The 20,015-nt window shown below is 40.1% G+C and overlaps 1 protein-coding gene across 1 annotated transcript in view; it reads left to right on the forward strand.

Moving 5' to 3' along the window:
• Window positions 1-3,120: 3,120 nt before the first annotated feature.
• LOC109438127 (amine oxidase [flavin-containing] A) overlaps window positions 3,121-20,015 on the forward strand; it is a 59,374-nt gene continuing 42,479 nt past the window's right edge. Inside the window, exons 1-2 of the mRNA XM_019717753.2 lie at window positions 3,121-4,513; window positions 16,532-16,626. Coding sequence (XP_019573312.2) covers window positions 3,583-4,513; window positions 16,532-16,626 — 1,026 coding nt within the window. The 5' untranslated portion in view covers window positions 3,121-3,582. The remainder of the gene's footprint in view (window positions 4,514-16,531; window positions 16,627-20,015) is intronic.

Raw genomic sequence — 20,015 nt, forward strand, 5'->3', positions numbered from 1 at the left:
ATGATCTCTTGGGCAAGTACTGTAATTTGGTAATTTCAAAGAGCTTTAAAAATTTTCCTACTTTTTTTTACCCCATAATTCTATTTTTAGGATTCTATCACAAGGGAATTCTAAGAAATATGTATAATATTTTATGCACAAAAATGTTCAACCCTATGTTATGTGTTATACTAAGAAATGGAAAGTATTAAATGCTTAATGTTAGAGGATACTGGTTAAGTAAATTACAGTCCATGACATGAATATAATGTAGTCATGTGAGTATGTATTGTGTAACTGTCTAAGTATTTTATATTTATTTGCTCATTGAACTCTCACTACAATGGTACTGGATATCTTTCCCTGGCCTTTCCAGGCACACCCACCACTCTTCTCTAGCCTGTTCTGTCCACTGAAGACTGACTTGTATGGACTGCATCAACAGGTTCCCTTGCCTTCTGGCTTCTGGTTGAGGTAGGTCAATGGAAAGGACCAGCAGGAGATTGGGGAGAGGGAGGAGAGGGAAGTTTGGTATTCATTTGTCCTGGCTCCCTCTCTGTGGGTTTCCTGTGGGCTGATTGCCTCTCTGAACTGAAGGCCCCAGCTTGTGTCAGGCAGCCTTTTCCAAAAAACCCTTTGTCGCCAGGTTCTGATTACTGCTTTCTCCCCTACAGTGTTGCTTTCCTACTGTCACTAGTCTGGAGGTACTGCATAATTACAATTCCTTGTAGTTTCTCTCCATCTTGCCCACATCTTTTAAAATACTTTCTTTATGATAACTGTCTTCAAATGATCTAAAGTTTGTTGTTTCCTGCAGGAACCCTTACAACTTATGAGATTCTATGTTTGAGGAGACAGTCACAGAGAAGTTAAATAATTTGCCCCAGGTCACACAAGAGAGGAAATAATACTTGTAGGATATATCACAATAACTTCTTTATATATCTATTTTAAAATAACATGGTTTTTATTCCAAAAGACATGCAAAATATACAATATAAGCAAGTAAAATGAAGAAAGTATTCATATTTTGCATCCATTATTTATTTAATAAGATTCCCACATTTTTATCTCCATTCAAAGTCCTGCTTTGAGTCTCAGACTTTATGTTCAACTGCCTATTCTATAACCTTCATCGGGATGTCTCAAAGGCCCTTGAAACTCAACATGTCCAGAACCATGCTCATGGTCTTCCAAATCCTAGCCACAACTAAATCTTCTTAATTTTACATGTAAATGTCTCTAATATGTCCACATCTCTCCAGCTCCACTGCTGCCACTCACCTTAGTCCAAGACACCATCACCTCTTTCTTTGACAAATTCCAAACTTTGGTTTCTCTGTATCTATCTACTTTTGTCCCCTTCAACTCATTATTCATAGAGCCGGCAGATAGACCTTTTCTAAATGCAATCTAGTCATATTGTTCCTTGCTTAAAATTTTGCAGTGGCTTCCATTGCTTTATACCACAGATTGAGGCTCTTTCTTTGGCCCAGTTCACCTCAGCTGATTTGTCTCTGGCTTCTCCCATTGCTACAGCTCCACTGGCTGGCTTTCAGCCACTCCAATGAACCATGCTTCTATCACCTGGCCTTTGCCCACATTGTTCCTTCTTTCTGGAACATTTTTACACTATCCCTCCCAAAGTTAACTTCCAGAATGGTCAGGACACCCTAACACTTTCTTATCACTATAGATGTTTCCAATATATCATTGATCAGAGTTTGGATTGGCAATCAAGTATGTGGTTGTCTATTTCCTCTACTAGCTCCTATAGTGATTGCATGATCAGCGAAGATCTCCAACTGTCTTATGTCACCTGTATATCCTCAGTGCCTTGCTCTGTGCCTAGCACATTGTATGAAATCAAATATTTGAATGGAAAGAAATGAAAACAACAGGAATAAGGAGAAATTTGGACAGGATCATATTTGAAAGGGCTGAATTCTTTATATCTATTATTTCCTCTTGCTTCACTTCAAAGTAACAAGACACAAATGATACCATTTTAGTCATAAGTCTCAACTACTTTTCTAGAAAGTAAAAGCTATTAAAACTGGATAAAGAAAAGACTAAATCTGTATTTCCTTAGTTTCTTCAACAAGATATTGTTTGATACAGAATGGGGTGAGGGGTAGTCCGGAGAAATGTTTATAGGTGGGAACGGATACAAATTAAGTTTCTAGAGTTCTCATTATTTACTTTGAATTCGTGTCATGATTACATCTATTTTTGAGTGTTTAATGATGACAAATTCAGCTCTAGGAGGATAAAGTGGAAATTTAAGGGATAAAACTAGCAAGACAAGAGGCTGGCGGTACAGTAAAATATATGCACTAGATATCTCTTTTCAGTAGGATGGGGAACCATGTGTTTTGTTTTGTTTCTGCACCTTAGCCATCCCTTGACCTTCGCTTTTAAATTGCAGGTCCCACTTTAATCTGTGATAGCTGAGTTCTCAATTTTCTCGCCTACTTGTTTCGATTTTGGTTAAGCACCCCAGCTTGAAAAACCCCATAGAAAACCAGTAATTGCCATCTCCCCAAGTGACGGTTACAACCTCACCCCGCCCCCTCCCTAGGGAGGGGGCGCGGCTGCGCAGTCCTCACCCGGACCTTGTGACGTCACAAACGAGCCAAACCAAGTCGGTGGCGGTCCTGCGACCCTACGAGTCAGGTTCGCTTCCTTCAAGTACCCGCTTCCTTAAGCCCACCCCGGTCTAGTCTCCTTTTAGTTAAAGCGTAAGAATAAAATTGAAATCCCCAAACAGCCACGCCCACATTCTCGCCCGGCCACCACCACATTGTCGACAGGCCACCGCCACCCCCCCACTCCACCCCCTCGTGGCTTCGCCCGGCCCCATGGCAACTGGGGTTACGAAAGCCGCTCACAAGCGCCCGGCAGGCAGACGGGGAAGACGGAGCCCGGCCTCACCAGCGCCGGGTCTCCCCGCCCCTGACTGGTCCAGCCTCCTGGGGCGGGCCTTCGTGAGTGCGAATCTAGGACAGCCGGGCCCCAAAAGCCGGGGCCTAGGAGGAGGAGCTGAGGAGAGCAGAAAGTCACCTCCAACCCCGCCCCGCGCACTCCTAAACTATGAGTTCACACAACTCCGCTGCCTCCTTGGGCAGCGGCAGCCACCGTGGCGGTGGCAGCGGGAGTGGGCGAGAGGCAGAGCAAGCGCCTGAAGCTGGGGCCTCCGCAGCCCAGATCCCGGACCCAGCCTCCACCTTGGGCGCGGCCCGGTCCTCTGTGTCCGGGTCGAACATCCATTCTGAGTCGCGGACCACCTCTCATCTGCTTTCCAGTCACCAGGTGAACACTTCCACACCCGATGCAGCCGACTTCTGGAACAACAGCGCGCCCTCCCAACTCAGTTCCAGTCCTGACCCGGGAATTGACATCGACTACGACATTGGCTTCTGGGGCTTTGCCGCCTACGGTCTGACTGACTGGATCCCGGAGGCTGCCACCCAGTCGAGCACCTCCGAGGGAGCCGCCCCCAAGTCCAACCTGGACACCGACAACCCCCGGGTATCAGTACCAGAACCTTCTACATCCAATAACACCCTCCGAGAGTCGGTACAAGGATCCATCCAGCCTTTGATGCCCGGCTTCCTCAGAGTATCGGTACCACCAACACCTCTTACACCCAGTAACACTCCCGATCTGCCAGTACATGGGTTCGCCCCGCCCTCAGTGCCCAGCTCCTCCCGGGGTTCGTTCCAAGTACTTCCTACACCAGATAACACCCGCCAGGTGTCATTAGAAGGGTCCACCCAGCTCCCAACGACCAGCTCCCCCTGGGTACCCATACGAAGATCTGTCCCGCTCTCCAATTCCTCCCTATCATCGGTATCCGGGTACCCCCGGTCCTCAGCGTTCAGCTCCGCCCGGAGTTCAGTACAAGAATCTGTCACGTTCTCGAGCTTCCCAAGAGTGCCTGTACAGGGGTCCCCCCTGACCTCAGTGCGCAGCTCCCCCCGGAGTTCAGTACAAGAATCTGTCACATTCTCGGACTCCTCCCTAGAGTCAATACAGGGGTCCCCTCCACCCTCAGTGCTCAGCTCCCAGAGTTCGGTACAAGGATCTGTCACGTTCTATGGCTCTTCACAAGAGTCGGTACAAGAGTCCGCCCCGCCCTCAGTGCCCAACTCCCTCCTGGGTTCGGTACAAAGACCTCTTATGCGTAGGAACTCCTCCCGAGCGTTGGCACAAGGGTCCACCCAGCCCTCAGTGCCAGGTACCATTCGAATATTGGTGGAAGGAGCAACTCCGCCCCCGGACTCCCCCAGAGTATCAATACAAGGGTACGCTCCGCCCTCAATGCCGGGCTCCGCCTGGCTATGGGTAGAAAAGTCGGCTCCGCCCCCGGGCTCCCCTCAAGAGTCGGTAGAAGAGTCCGCCTCGCCCTTGGCCAGCCTCTCTCCTTTACCCACCCCGGGAGAGATTGTCAACCAGAGCATGGCGAGTCGGGAGAAGGCGAGTGTCGAGGGCCACATGTTCGACGTAGTCGTGATAGGAGGCGGCATCTCAGGTTAGTGTGAACCTTAGCGGTAGCTTCAGGGCCTCTGAGGGCCCCTGCTGGTCCCGGGGTGGGGAATTTGCAGCAGCGCCCTGGCGTTTGGGGGTGGTCTGTCTCCTGCATTGGAGAGTTCAACAGTGGCTGGCCCTGCCGGGCTAGGCGGGAATGGGGGTTGGGCCAGCTTTGCTGGTGGTGTGAACTGGGGGAGGTAGGAACAATAATTTATTGCTACTACTAAATGTTGACATTTAATTAGCTCTTGCTGTGCAGTTAATTATATTTAGCACTTGATGTTGATTTTCTCAATCCTCAGCAGTCCTGTGAGCTGGGTAATATATTAACCCCCGTTTTTCAAAACCAAGAAACTGAGGTCTGGAGAGTTTCGGGTCAAATCAGCTAGCCGGGAAGTGGCTAAATGATTTTCTCCCATTTAAGACTCTCACTTCTAATATCTGAGATGGCTGCTTTGCCTCACTAATTTCAAGTCCTCATGCCCTAAACTGGCAAAGGACATCAGTACGCGGATTTTTGTAGTATTGAGGTAGCAATAGTGTTATTCCAGTCCTGCTCTTTTTAAAAGCACTTTTCCTTAGAAAATTTGGTAAGTGACGAGGAAGGAGGAAGAATCTAAGGAAAACGTTAAAATATATGGTGACAGATGGAAACTAGACTTTTGGTGGTGAGCATGCTATAATGTACACAGATATCAAATTATAATGTTGTATACCCGTAACATATAATGTTATTAACCTATGTTACCTGAATTTAAAAGAAAAAAAACAATAGAAAAAGAAAAAGAGGGGTGGGCTCTTAGTTTTAACCTATTCCCGCTGTTTTTAAAGAACTTGTGGGAAGGTATAGGACATTTATTGCTCAAAGGGAATCCCTTTGTGAAGCAGGGGGCAAGTGCAGCTCAGCAAATGCCCTGTCGTGTACTTTAATAAGAACTCCCACCCCCTGAATCTTGTCCTGTGTTGAGCCAGCTGGTGAGCCTGGGTTTCTCAGGTCTTGGCTGGGGTTTGTAGCTGACCAATGGAGTGTGCATGAGGCTTTTCAGTATCTTCCTGGAAACCTCATCATGGCTGATATATTAAATTGTTACTTATGTTGTCATAACTGGTAAAAATGTTTAAAATTTACGAATTGTGTTTCAGCCCTAGCTAGAATCCCACACTAATCTGTCCATGACCAAGGAGGGTGTTAATTTCTGAAGTGTACCTGCAGGATCTGATTTAGAAAGGGGGAGAAAGAAGGTGGAAGGGAGTAAGTAGGGTAGCCCCACAGTAGCCATTTTTATGTATAATCCTTTTGAGGAGACGGCACATGCTTACAAATTAGTTTTGGGTGAAGATAGCTTTTGACTTGACCTGTTGAGAATAAACAGTCTTAATTGTCAGGGAAGTGACTGGCATAAGCTGTTGCTTTGACAACTCCAGCCAGTGCCGGCAAAAACATGCATGTATGTTGGAGCATCAGAGGAAAGCAGAGCCTGGTGGAGAGTAAGAAAAAGAAGTATTTCCCTTGTTTACATTCAATCATTCATTCATTCAACAAACACTTGAGTGCCTGCAATGAAGTGGATTGGTGTTTCCAAAAACCTAGACGCAATATGTTTGTGGATCACTGGAAAATAAATACGGTATGTGTTGTGCAAATTGATTTGGAGTTCTGCCTCCTATCTCCATACCATCCATATTTACAATTCAGGGTTCTTTCTGGGATTTTATTCTTGTCTTTTTCTTGTTCTGTGCGCCACTATTTCTTCAGGATAGTTTTGTCTTTAATTTTTCCTTGCCTGATTACCTGCTCTTTCTCCCTTTCCACACTTTACTATAAATTCTTGGTGGTGAGCAGAGGTGGATTCACCGTGCAGCTGATGATCCTTATGCTTTTTGGTCCCTCTCTCAATTTTAAAGGCTTCTGGATGTTTCAGTCCGTTTTGGTTCTCATTCTAACTAAATAACCAGTGCCATACTGAATCTTGGACCTGTAATTTTGCATTCTGTTTCCTTAAAGGGGGCACCCAAATTCTATAAGCTTCAGGCCCCTCAAAACCTGGATCTGTCCATGGTTGCTGTTATTTATTTATTTGTTGATTTCCATTTGGGGGAAGTAAAGGGCATTTCTTGCACAGGAGTTGACACTCCTATTCCAGAAGCCAGTTTCTAGTCCATCAGTGACAGTGGAAAAGGCACTGGGCTTCCTCTGATATCGTCTTTATCAGTCAGATTTGAGTGATTTTAACACCAAAACTGACCAGAAACATTGCCTTATGGGGATGGTGCCTTCCCAGATGGTCACAGATGCAAGTCTGACTCTGGATAAACCCTGCACACAGACTGGGTGTTTCATGAGCAGATGAGAGGCATTACTTCCCAAGGATTCTTGAGAACTCAGGAACACATCATCTTTGTCTGTGTTTAGCAGTATCCCATGAGTTACTTAATAGTCCCTATATCAGTTTTAAATGGTTTTGGATGTTTCTTATAAGTTTTGTTAGGACTTGCACATTTTAATATGTTACCCACAAACTTACATGGCCAATACTCAACATCTGCCATATTATTCCTGTTATATAACAAACTAGTTCACAGAAGAGTACAAATTCTAAACAACATTCCTCAAAATTAGTTCCATATTAACAAAATTATCTTTCATTTTGTATGACTATTTTTGACTGCACAAAGAATACAAACATCTTAATGTATCTCTCTTTTGTCATTAAGATACATAAAATAGCATAGCTTGCAGTTACAAAATGCCTTTTTCTGTTCACTGACCAATTAAATAATTCTATATACTACATGTCAGTAGTTGAGAGGAGAAAAAACCCTGTTCATTTGTAAGTAATATAATTGTGACTTTTACATGCTCTGGCCCTTATCTATCATCCATCATCTATCATCATCAAGTCCTTTTTGAAACTCTTTTCATGTTTTCTGTAACACTATTGGATCCTGAATTTTTATCACACACTGATTGCTCCTTTTCTATTCTTTTCATCGTGCCCATATTCTTGTGAACTTCTAGTTTTGAAATGGCATTGAGGTTCAGCTGTTCATCATTTTTGTGCTCTTACGCATTCTCTCCCTCTCTTTCTCATTTTCAGCTTTCCTTTATCTATAGAAAGCTCTTATGTCTCTAATTTGAATCCTTTTCTTTCTCTAAACTCCTGTCCCATAGTTTATCTGCTCCTGGATATTTCACACTTACATGTCTTGTTCTTACTTCATATTCAACACCTCCAAAAGCCTCCTTGCCCTCCAACCTAGCTTCTCTTTCTCACTTCCTTGACTGTCTTGGCATGACCATCATTTCCATCATTTTTGACACATCCTTTTCTATAACTTCTATGCCCAGTCAATAGATCCTTCTAACTCCTCTTTGGGGCTCTTTTCTTCTCCATTCCCAGTGACTCCCCTGTCCCCAGGACCGAACGTTGACCCTTTCAGCTCACTAGGTTATGACATTCTTCCCAGTATCTCCCCTTTACTTTGGGCTCTCCCTTAATGTCCATCCTGCAGTGTTCTCCCAGACTTGATTTTTTAAACACGTCTTTCATCACCTTACTCTTCTGCCCCGGATCTTCAATGGTCTAATACCAGCTGCTGAAGTTTCCCTCCACACCACCAATTATCTGGCCCCACTTTGTTGGACAAGTAGCATTTCCCACTTTCCCCAACACTGACTTGAGCTTTAGTCACACTGCTCTCTTGTCAGTGATATGCTAGGTTTATTTTGTCCCTCCATTCCTTTCCTGTTTTTGATTTTCTTAGCACGAAAGTGCTTTTCTCTGACCATTTACATCTTATCTATTGTTTAATACTTTATTAAAGATCCTTTCCTTGATCACTCTGGCTCCCCTTGATTTTTCTCTCTTGTAGATCTTGTAATCTATCTCTAACAATTCACACTTATTTTGTCTCTATTTCTGTTAGTTTAACAGTTCAATCGCTGAATTTAAATGCTAATTCTTACTCATGGGCTGACACAAATGTAACAAATGACAAAAACCCAGTGGCCTAAGATTTTAAAATCTGCCCTTAACTGAGAATGTCTGAGTTGACTCTCTTTAGGGAGAAACAAAAAAAAAAAGCCTACCTCCAGGGGACACTGCATACTTAAGATTCTTTGGGCCAGAGGGATTTTTAAATGTCAGTCTAGTCCAATCACATAAGATTTTAATCCTCTCCACAGCATCTCCTTAGTGATTATCTGGCTGTAGCTTTGAACACATCTAGGGAAGGGGAATGCTCTATCCCTCAAAGCAGCTCATTATGAGCAGAGGTGGCTCTGGTGCTTGGACTCAGTCAAGCATTTTGGGAGCCTCTACCATATGCCAAGCACTGTCTAGATCATGAGAAAAGAGGCCCTGTCTTCTTGCAAGAAGTAATCAAGTGGGAAAATAATTGATATTAATACAGTGAGAGAAATATTAATTTATGAATATGAGCAAAGTGCTGGGACCTTGAGAAGTAAGTAGGGCTTTAACAGGTAAGTAGGACTTTAAGAGGATATAAAAAAGACACACCAAACAGGAGAGACTGGAGGAGCACAGATACAGAGTCATGAGGCTGTGAGCCATACATGAGCAGTGTTTCATTGAAACCAATGGCAAAAGTTCCAGGGAAGGAAAATAGTTGCCTACTGTGCCTCTGGTGATCCTGGTAGCCATTGAGGTGAGTCCAGTGTGCCACATCTGCCCATAGTTTTTGTGCCTGGGTGAGCTGTGAATGGTTAGCAAGTGCACAGTAAAAACACTTTAGCCATGACGCTAGACAGTCCTTGCTGATTAGAGAGTTTTATCATGTTTTCTTGAAATTAAGTTCCAAGTGTCATGTAGAAAGAGATATTTCCAAATAGTGTTTAAGCAGTACAGAACTCCCCTATATTTTTATCCACGTGCTGAGCTCCACTAAAAGAAATGAGAGCATGAGTGGCCTTGAACTCGGTGCTGTATAAAATCAGCAGGGTTTGAATCTGTCATGAGACGCAAAAGCCATTTTGCAAGAAGATTGACTAATAGTGTTTTGAATTTCGACAATTGTGTCCACAACATACCACAATTTCCCTTTTTGTTAAAATACTTCACTCTGAGGAATCATTTCTGCTAAGAGCATTTTAACCCAGAATTTGGCAGCACATTCTTGTGGTTTTGTAGTGATTAAGAAATGCTTACATCAAAAAAATGCTGCTTATTTTTGATGTCTTAGTTATTTAGATACTCTTGAGATTCAATGCTGGCTGAGCTTGAACTTTGTGCCTTTTAGGATACTTCTCTGTGCCTATTTTATATTTTTTTCTCAAAAATAAACTAAGATGCTTTATAAACTTTTTATGTTGATCACAGAATACAAGAATTACATTTATTTGGGTTCTGATTTTTTGATATCTTCATAGTTTAATTAACTTTGGAGTTTATTTGACATTTAAAGGGCAGTTTTAGCATTTTGCCAATACTAATTGATTTGTCTATATACATAATCATCAGCTAATGTGAAAAGTATATTTAGCAATAGATGTAAAGTATAATTGTATTAGAATAACTATAGTATAATTGGATCCCAGAGACCAATTATTGAAAAAAAGAAATGTGGAAGCCTGTTATTGGAGAATATTGGTTCATACAGTCGTCGTGTAGGCATGACAAACATTTACATATGACAAATCTTGCCAGTATTTGGATTCAGGTGTACCCAGAAAGACTGAAGTTATATTGTAGGTTTATATCACATACAGGGGTTTGCAAGAGTGTAGACATCCAATCAGCACTTGTTTGAAGACTATGCTTGCATGTATATGAAATGGATAGATTTCATAATGACAGTTACTTTTCATTTTAACTTTGATTACAGCTGCATAAAATGAATCAAAAGAAGGTTAGTTACATTTTTAAATGTAAAGTCTGAGACAAGATGATTATTAGGACTGTTTTGTCTTGTTATTTTCAAAAATATTTTATAGTTTCACCAACAATTTGTATTTTCCTTGGATGCTCTATTCCTTATTATGTTGTCATCTAACATTATGAAACTGGGCAGCTTAAAATCTTTGAACCACAGTTTTGTCATCTTGTAAAATTAGAGATTGTATTAAGTTCAATATGACATATCTTCCAGTATATTTTTCAGTAATTAGTTGGCTTTCTAAAGATCTGTCTCTTCAGCTTTCTCTTTCAGACCCCACCCCCTCAACATTTTTTTCTTCCATGTTGTAGTCTGACATTCTACACTAACTTAAATCAGCATCTGGATCTTTCTTATAGGTGCTCATTCATACTTTGCCCATGGCTCCTCTGAGACTTAGTTAAAAGCCCTTTTCTAGTTCTTGCTAGGCCAGAATAATTAAAACCCTACTTTGTAGCAATATTAATCAATTGATTAGATAACAGTGTCAATAAGAACATAAAAATCAGATAATAAGCTTTGGGAGTTGACTTACATACTAACCATGTTCAAGGGTCACAGAATTGCAACCTGTAAGAGCTCAACAGGACCAAAATGGAGATTCACAGGGGTGAAGTGAATTACCACATGCCACAAAATTGTTAGCGGCATAATTTGACCTTGGACCCCTAAAATATTGACGAACAAGACAGTGCTCTTTCTATACCCTGCCTCACTGGACTTGCTCTATAGGCTCATTCATAGAACTGCAGTAAATTTTATTGTTGCTTTACTTTGAGGCTTGATGCTCTAAAACCTAGGGACAGTTGTTTCACAGTAATTTATATTTTAGAATATATTACATATAATGTTTCTGCTTCATGAACATTTAAATTAAAAATATGGAGCACCCTATTAGGTCAAATGACTTTCATATAAAGAATGTATTTCCTTTTTAAAAAGTCATTCCTAGTGTGTTTAGGATAATGTGTAGTGATTGTTTGAATAGTTTAGATCAGTGGTTCTTAAACTTTGGATCAAAGGTCCCTTTGACTAGCTGATGAATGATATTGGAACTTTTCACCAAAAAATATGCATAATTTATGCATAGACTTTTTTTCCTGCACCAGGCCAACATCGGATGTTATGGAAACCTCTTCAGTGTCATTGCCTTTATAGTGTAAATATTTTGGGCTCATACTAAGAGTTTACTGAAGTGGTGAAAAATAAGAATTAAAAAGATTTGTTACATTATTAGACAGTTACTAATGAATTTATAAATAGACAGTGATAAAAAGTCAAGATAGCTTGGCTGAAAAGTAAGGCATCTGCATTTCTTACATTAAGACCATGGTAAATAGAACAGTGAACCTGACATGGTTTGAAAAGAAATAATTTGGGGAGAAAACATTGGTGAAGAAAATGGAAGGCTGTGGTGGTTGACATGATTTTTTTTTCAGTAGTTTTCCAAGATTTGTATTTGCATATCTCACATATTGAAGTGAAGCCATTGATGTTAAATACAGCCGTGCACTGCTTAATGAGGGAATATGTTCGGAGAAATACATCATTAGGCGATTTCATCATTGTGCAAATATCAGAATGCATTTAAACAAACCTAGATAGTATAGCCTACTACACCCCTAGGCTCTATGGTAAACCACCGTCGTATATGCCCATTTGTCATTAACTGAAATGTCATTATACTCTGCATGTCTATATACGTTTCTAATTTAATAAACATGTGTAATTAAGTTACAAAGACCACTGGCAATTGAAGCATTTGACAAAATTCAGACCCAAATGGTTAAGTTCTCTAGTTTATTTGTCAATTCATTTGTCTCTCCAGTGACTGTATGAAACATTGGACCTTTCTTATGTAGTGGTGGTTACAACTACGAGCCTGAAGTGCTCTTGGTGCTTGAGGTTGGTTCAAGGGTTCAGTGGTGACACAGAAAAGAGAGCAGGAAATGAGTGACAAGGAAAAGATTTCATGGAGGAAGTAATGCTTGACAGAAGTACTGTAAATTTTGAATAAATTTGGAAATGTAACAAAGATGACCTTTAAAGTAACCATTTCCAGATCAAACGAGTTCACTGTGAGCTGTGGCTTAGAGACTTTTTTGCATGTTTTCATTTATTCATTCATTTGTTCATTCATTTAATAAATATTTCTTGATTGGGTGGTCACTATGTGCACCTTGAGCAAAATTTATGATTTTTGCTCTCTGCTTCGGGAATATTGCTTCTAAAACTTCAGTATGAGCTGATGTTTGACTCTACTTTTTATTGTCCTCAGAGTATTCCGTCCAAAAGTCCAAACGTCCAAAAGTCCAAACGTGCAGTTACGTAAGAATTCTGTTGGCCAGATACCACTTCACTGAATAATAGATAATTAACTTTAAAATTTTAATATGTGATGTATACTATACATGTTACTAGGTGGTGACAGATGTCAGAGTTGAAGAACATGTCACTTTTAGGAATAAACAAGAAGAATTAGGAGAGTCAACAGAGCATAAGCCAAGGCTACATTAAAGCTTTGCTTCAATACTCCTAGCTTGCGCTCTAGGCATTGTTCACCTGAGACCCTGCCCAGGGGAGTTTATTACAGTAAATATTTGAACAATCTTTTAAGAGATGAAATCAGCTTTCCCAAAGTGTGTTTTGAGGTATAGTTTTTTGTTTGTTTGTTTGTTTGTTTGTTTGTTTTTATGATAGAGAGTAGAGAAATGTTGTGTTAAACAGGTCTCTCCACTGTAGTACTTACCAGGGCCTTTAATATGTCAGTATACACTACACACTGGGAGAAACAGCGTAAGATGTCCCAACCTCCATGAATATTGATACTTTTCCCTGCAGCATCTTGAGGACTAGGTTTCCATAAAACATTTTGAAACCTACTGCTTTAAACCACAGTGCAACTTAGTGTGTAGAATCTGAGGACAGTGGTGTGGAGCGCCCTTGGTGTATTTTAAGTTTCAATGAAAGAATGGGGAGAATAATGAATTAAGGGGTAATTGCATTCCATAACTTGGGTGAGATCTATTTATCTAAAGTGAAGATGAATGCTGAACAATAATCAAATAAATTAGGACTGTCTAGACAACCAGTCTGTCTAATTCAGGGCAAATTGAAGTTAATTGTTAGCTTTCATCTATTTATCATTTGAGACAACACTGTCTTTGAGCTTATCAAAGGAATTCAAAGATTTGGCATTTTCAAAAGCAGAGAATTATTTCTGAAAGGAAGCACAAAATACAGCTGAATGTTGGGATAGCTAGAATAGCTGTATGTATCAGACAAACATGTATGTATATTGATATTCTCTGTTCTCTTTTGATAAAAAGTGCAATACTATACTGGTTCAAAAACCAGAAAATGTACTAGTAGTATTTGGAATCTGCGGACTATTAGTATTTATAATATGCCAGGTAGCAATGTGTGCTAAGAAGAAAAATAAGACACGGTAACAGGGACAGAGTATGGCAGATGATTATATCACTTGTCTTTATTGACAGTAGGGTTACCGGACATTTTTTGTCAGGAATACACTATATTTCCAGGTTTGTTCTAGTGAAGAAGATGAGACTCTAGAGCATTTGTTGTAGAAGGAAAAACAGATATTGAACTGGAAATGGTCACACGAGCAAAATGGACCAATTTCTTTCTGTTTTTTTCTGAAATACAGCATTGTGAATATGCTTAAAGAGGTAAGGTAAAGGAAAGGCCCTTGGTTCAGGGATAAATGTGAAGCTAGGTTCCACAGTGACAGGATACTTGAGATTTACATTCCAGGAAGGGATGTAAATAGGACCATTTCCTTGAAAGCTTCATTGCAGATATTATTAACTCCTTCTCCAGGTACTGTGTGGGTTAAGTCATTTCCTGTACCATTTCTATGGGGACAATAACCATCTCAGGACACTGGAAATACTGCAGAATCTGGGGGAATACAGTTTCCATGGGCAGTGGCATGGAAAGAAGCTAGAGCTTGGTTTGAGGTTGCCATGGCAACCCCAAAGCTGGCTGCATGCATCTCACCCAGGCTCTCTTGATCTAATAACTGGGATTACCATTGTCTGAACTCTCAAACGAGGTGTGCTTTTAGCAGACTTGCTTTTTTCTTAAAGCTCCCTAATAAATCCATTAACCTATTTTATTTTGGTCTCTGTAAAACCCAAATCATTGAAGAGAGAGAAATCAGCAAAGGAATTGTATTGTTTTAAACTCATCATTCCTATTTAAATTGCAAAATTGTTAAAGATTTGCCTTACCATAATCCGCTATTTTCCTGTTTTCAGGTTTTTGCATTTTGAATGTTGTCAGACTCTTTATCCCACACTACCTACATAATTGCTTTGAAATAACAATACCAATACTAGTACCAATGAAATGATTACTGAACAACGTGTTTATGGTTCTTTTTTTGTCTTTTGGGTATATGCCATTAGAAGTGAGCTATCAAATTACTAGGCTTAAAAATCACTTAGAATATTTCCTCTCCTCAACCACTTGTATACATATTTTGATATCATTTGTATCATTTTACTAATTTTATCCCTGGTGTCATTCTTATTTCTCTTTCACCCTTATATTCTAACTAATGTTTTGTTTTTTTTCTCCTTGAAGTGTGTTTATCTCTGTAGTCCGCTTCATTTTTTTGTATTAAAAGTATAAAGATAACTAGGTATGAAATAACATTAGAAGTACAGAAAATGTAGATTTAAAAATAAGTGTGTACACACATATATTTCCTTATTCTGAGCTGACAGGACCTAGAAGCAATGACATCCCAGTAGCAATGGGCACACCTAGAGCCCTGATCTTAGTTTCTAATACTATTCTCCAATGAAAGGAACCAAGGCTCATTGGAGAAATGGCTGGTTCTAGGGCTAGGGCAGAGAACTACAAGAAGAGGCTGGAACCTCTTGTAATAACAGAAATTAAGGAAGTGCACACACACACACACACTCACTCACACTCACACACTGCACAATGATCGGTGCATGTCAAAGAAACACAGGAGCCAATTAAAAGAGCTCCCAGAGACCAAAGCTGGAACAATTTGAGGAACAAAATAAATAATATTGTATTGGATTATAATCCAAAGTATAAAACAACTATTGAGTCCATGCTGATATAAATAAATGACTAAATGAATGAGTGAATGAATAAATAAATAAATAAATAAATAAATAAATAAATGGGAGAGAAGAGACAAATCTCCTGAGCAGAATTCTGAATAATTTATATCGATACTTCACCCTCAAGGAAGGTGACATAACTCCACACTTCTTAAGTGTAGGCTGTGCATAGACTTCCTTCCAAAGAGTACAGCATGGAAAGGGGGATAAAAGAGTAGCTTTACACTGGAGAAACCTGGAAAACACTACCTCAGCCAGGTGATCAAGATTAACATCCACGATAAGATGATAAGTCATGTTGATAGCATGTACCCTTAATATAACGTGAATCCACAATATTGTCTCTACTTTTCTGGTATTACCATACTGGCTTAAAATCAATCTTTTATGAAAGTTTTTATTTACAGGTAAAACCTGTTCTCAGCTTTAAACCAATGAATAAAGTGTGAAGCATGGTTCCTACCTTTGGTAACTTTGAATCTAGTGAGGAAAACATGATGTAGCAAGCATGTAATACAGATATTAAAACATAGGAGGTGATTATAGGGAGTTTTTAAGTTGAGGAAAGCACAGATATACTGAGTGCTGGTGTAGCCAGGAGAAGTTTCCAGAAAAACATACTCTTCTGTTTATACAATCAGGAGTTCTGGAAGAAGTGCACAATAAAGGTTGATTTAGGGATTCAACAAGTCCTCTTAAATATGATTCGATTATCATCCAAAACAAAAAATATATTTTAAAACTTACTACATTTTGTCACCCAACCTTATGATAGATAATAAAAGTATAATAGATAAGGTAATATATGATAGATTGTAAAATAGGTAGCTCAGTTAATCACAGTGTAATGGAATTTATTAGAAAGAAAATAACATTAATGGATTGTGTACAATGCTCTGAATTCATTTTATGTGTAGACCTGGTTAAGTCTTAGGTGTTTCACATTTAAACATTAATATGTTCCTCGATTTTGTTTTCCTTTTTGCTCTTCCTTTTAGGATTGTCTGCTGCTAAACTTTTAGCTAAATATGAAGCTAATGTTTTGGTTTTAGAAGCCCGGGACAGAGTCGGAGGTAGAACATACACTATAAGGGTAAGTGATTTAAATACTTACATATACTATCTCTCACAAACTAGAAGAGAGGTCATTGGAAGACAGAGCTAGAAGAGATCTCAAGAGTTCATGCAGGGAATCCAGTTGTCCTCAATAGCCCTAAACTACTCCATCAAATAAGTGTCCCTTCTTTTCAATAAGCACTCGCCAAAGAGTGATAGCCTCTGACTTTTAGTAGCTTACATTCTAGTGGAAAAAAACAAACATGAACAAATAACTTCAGTGTAGTGTCTCAGGTGGGGTTGCACTTTGTTTGTACTTGAAGTGAATATATGCATACACCTACGACACACATACGCACACAGTTAGTATAGCTTCTTTATTTATCAAAGGTTACACAACTGAAAAGAAGTGTGACTATATAGTAAGCAGAGATATGTGGAGCATATTTTTGTGCAACTTTTTCCTTGGTCCTTGTTCCCTAAGAGTGCTGCTGCCAGAAACACTTTTTGCTCTGGTAGGGTTGGCTAAACATGAGAAAGAAGCCTAGTTCTCACTACATCACTCCTTTTTTATACAGGGATACCTTATTGTATTGTGCTTCACTTTATTGCATATTGCAAATGTTACATTTTTTACAAATTGAAGGTAAGACCCTCCACCAGCAAAATGATTATGACTTGCTGAAGGCTCAGATGATGGTTAGCATATTTAGCAATAAAGTATTTTAAATTAAGGTGTGTACATTGGTGTTTTTTTTTAGACATAATGCTATTGCACACTTAGTAGACTACAGTATAGTGTAAACATAACTTTTCTATGCCCGGGGAAGCCAAAAAATTTATGTGGCTCACCGTATTGGATATTCACTTTATTGCAGTGGTCCAGAACTGAACCCACAATATCACTGAGCTGTGCCTATACTTGGGCTTACGCCACCATTCTGGAAAAATGCATGCTAACTATTGTTTACCACTATTCAAGGAAATGGTTGCAGGTGGTCGAGTCTGTGGGAGCTGATGGAAGTACACAGAGGGAGGACATAGGGTTGGAGGGAAATAGGGTCAAAGATGGAAGTTTTGGGAGCATGTAGATTTAATGGGGGTCAGAGGCAGAAGAGTCAGAGAGAAGCAGTAAAGGCAGAGGAGGAGGACCAGACTAGAGCAATGCCATGCAAATCAGTAGGGGAAAGAGGAAGGGATAATAAACAGAGTCAAATACCAGGACCATTTGACATAGAATGAAGCTTGAAAAGGTCCTTGTGTTTGGCAGCTAAAAGGACATAAATGAAACCCTTTGCTAGAGCACACAAATAGAGTGTTAAAGTCTGGGGATTGGCAGTAAGGACAAAACTAAACTGTTGAAGTGACTGGAAGGAGAGGAAACATCTATCTAATTAGAAGATGTATCAGGCTTAAAACAGAATGGCTTATGCAGTGATAATAACAATGGCTTAAGCAATGCATTCATTTATTTTACACAGAAAGTCTGATGGTAGGGTAGTCCAGGCTGGTGCAGGGGTTCAACTTTGTCATCAAGGCTTTAGGTTCTTTCTGTCTTCACTCTTCTTCGAATGTTGCTTATTGCCTTGTGGTAACCAGATGGCTGCTGCATCTCTCAGTATCAGGTCCTCATTCAAGGCAGGAAGGAGCATGTAAAGGTTTCCCCAGTCTTATCTGCAACTATGTTTTTTTCCTTTACCAGAAGACCCCAGCAGATAGTTGCTTTAGTCTCATTGGTCAGAATTGGGATACATCATTACCTTTAGCTAATAGGGAGCCTGGAAACACAAGTATTTAATATTTCCAGGCTGCATAATAAGCAGGCATGGGAAAGGGAATATGAATGGATATAGAATAGCCAAACAACATGTAAACTAGGATATTGTACCAGATATTTCAGTCACAACCTTCTGTCATTTGCTTCTTACCTTTGTAAATGTACAGGGATGTATCCTGGGCCTATTTTCACTTTGCTCAACTCTAAAACTGCTCTCCAGCCTTGCTACTCAAAGTGTCCTGTAGAGCAGTAGCTTCAGAATCACCCGGGAGCTTGATAGAAATGCAGAGTCTCAGGCCCTGTCCCAGATCTGCTGAATCTGAATCTGCATTTTGACAAGATCCCCAGGGAGTACTGCAGAAGTGCTGCTCTATAGTGTATGTTTGCTTGCTTACTTGCTTGCTTTAAATTAATGTAAATCCAGATTAATTTTATTCGGAGAATTTCTAAGTACATTCTCAGATGTAGTCCACGGGGAGGACTACAGATGTAGTATTGGTCTGGGAGAGAGGAGACTGGGATTCAGGCCTCTGGACTGGCCTGACACACTGTCTTACCTTGGGTAAGTCCTATCAGCACTTCACATCTCAGTTTTCTCATCTCAGCTGTGAGATGCCCAGGAAGGCAAGGTTGAATAATACCATGTTTCCTCGAAAATAAGCCTTAGCCGAACAATCAGCTCTAATGCAACTTTTGGAGCAAAAATTAATATAAGATCTGGTATTATATCATATTATCTGATATTATATTATATTATTATATTATGTTATATTATATTTTATTATATCTGGTATTTATTATATTGTATTATATTAAAGACCCAGTCTTATAATAAAATTAGACCAAGTCTTATACTAATTTTTGCTCCAAAAGATGCATTAGAACTGATTACCCAGCTAGGTCTTATTTTCGGGAAAACACGGTACTAGACAATAAATTTTCTGGAAATAACAGATTCGGTAAATTGGTTCCACCCATCTACTAAATACAAAGAGATTAGACAAACTGCTCTGTGTACACACACACACACACACACACACACACACACACACACACGCACACACACACACACACATCGTCAAAGCATAAGAGACCTAACAAGGTAGTGAAGAATCACTGGGCCAACATCCGGAAGGAAAAGAATGACCTACTTTTCCCCTGTGGGTGAGGGGGTTATGTGTGTGGGGGATGGAGTTTGCTGACCACTGAAGAGGCAAGTGAGAGGCTGAGTAGTGCTTTCAAAAGTCTTACAAAGCTAGGGGAACTGAAGTTCAAGTCCAGAGCCCAGCAAAGCATGTGTATATGGAGGCAAGTGTTAGTCAAGTCCTTGTTCTTTGGGTTGGACTGTGTCCTAGGACTAAGGGCAAACTGCAAGAGGACTGGGCTGTGTGTACATTTCAGCCCAGCTTCTCAGGCACAGAAAACGCAATAAAGTTATCTGGTATTGTTAGCACCCCCAGGTGCTTGGCAGAAGCAGACAGAAATTCTCTCTGAGAAAGGTATCCTCCTAGTATTCAAATTATATCCATATTTTTTCAAATTCAATGAGTGGCATGCAATTAAAAATAATCAGACAAACGAAGAGGCAACATGAGTGAGAACTGGTATAAACAACAAAGTAGAAACAGATCTATAAGAAGTTATTACAA

Source organism: Rhinolophus sinicus, chromosome X, assembly GCF_036562045.2.
Source record: "Rhinolophus sinicus isolate RSC01 chromosome X, ASM3656204v1, whole genome shotgun sequence".
Taxonomy (NCBI): domain Eukaryota; kingdom Metazoa; phylum Chordata; class Mammalia; order Chiroptera; family Rhinolophidae; genus Rhinolophus; species Rhinolophus sinicus.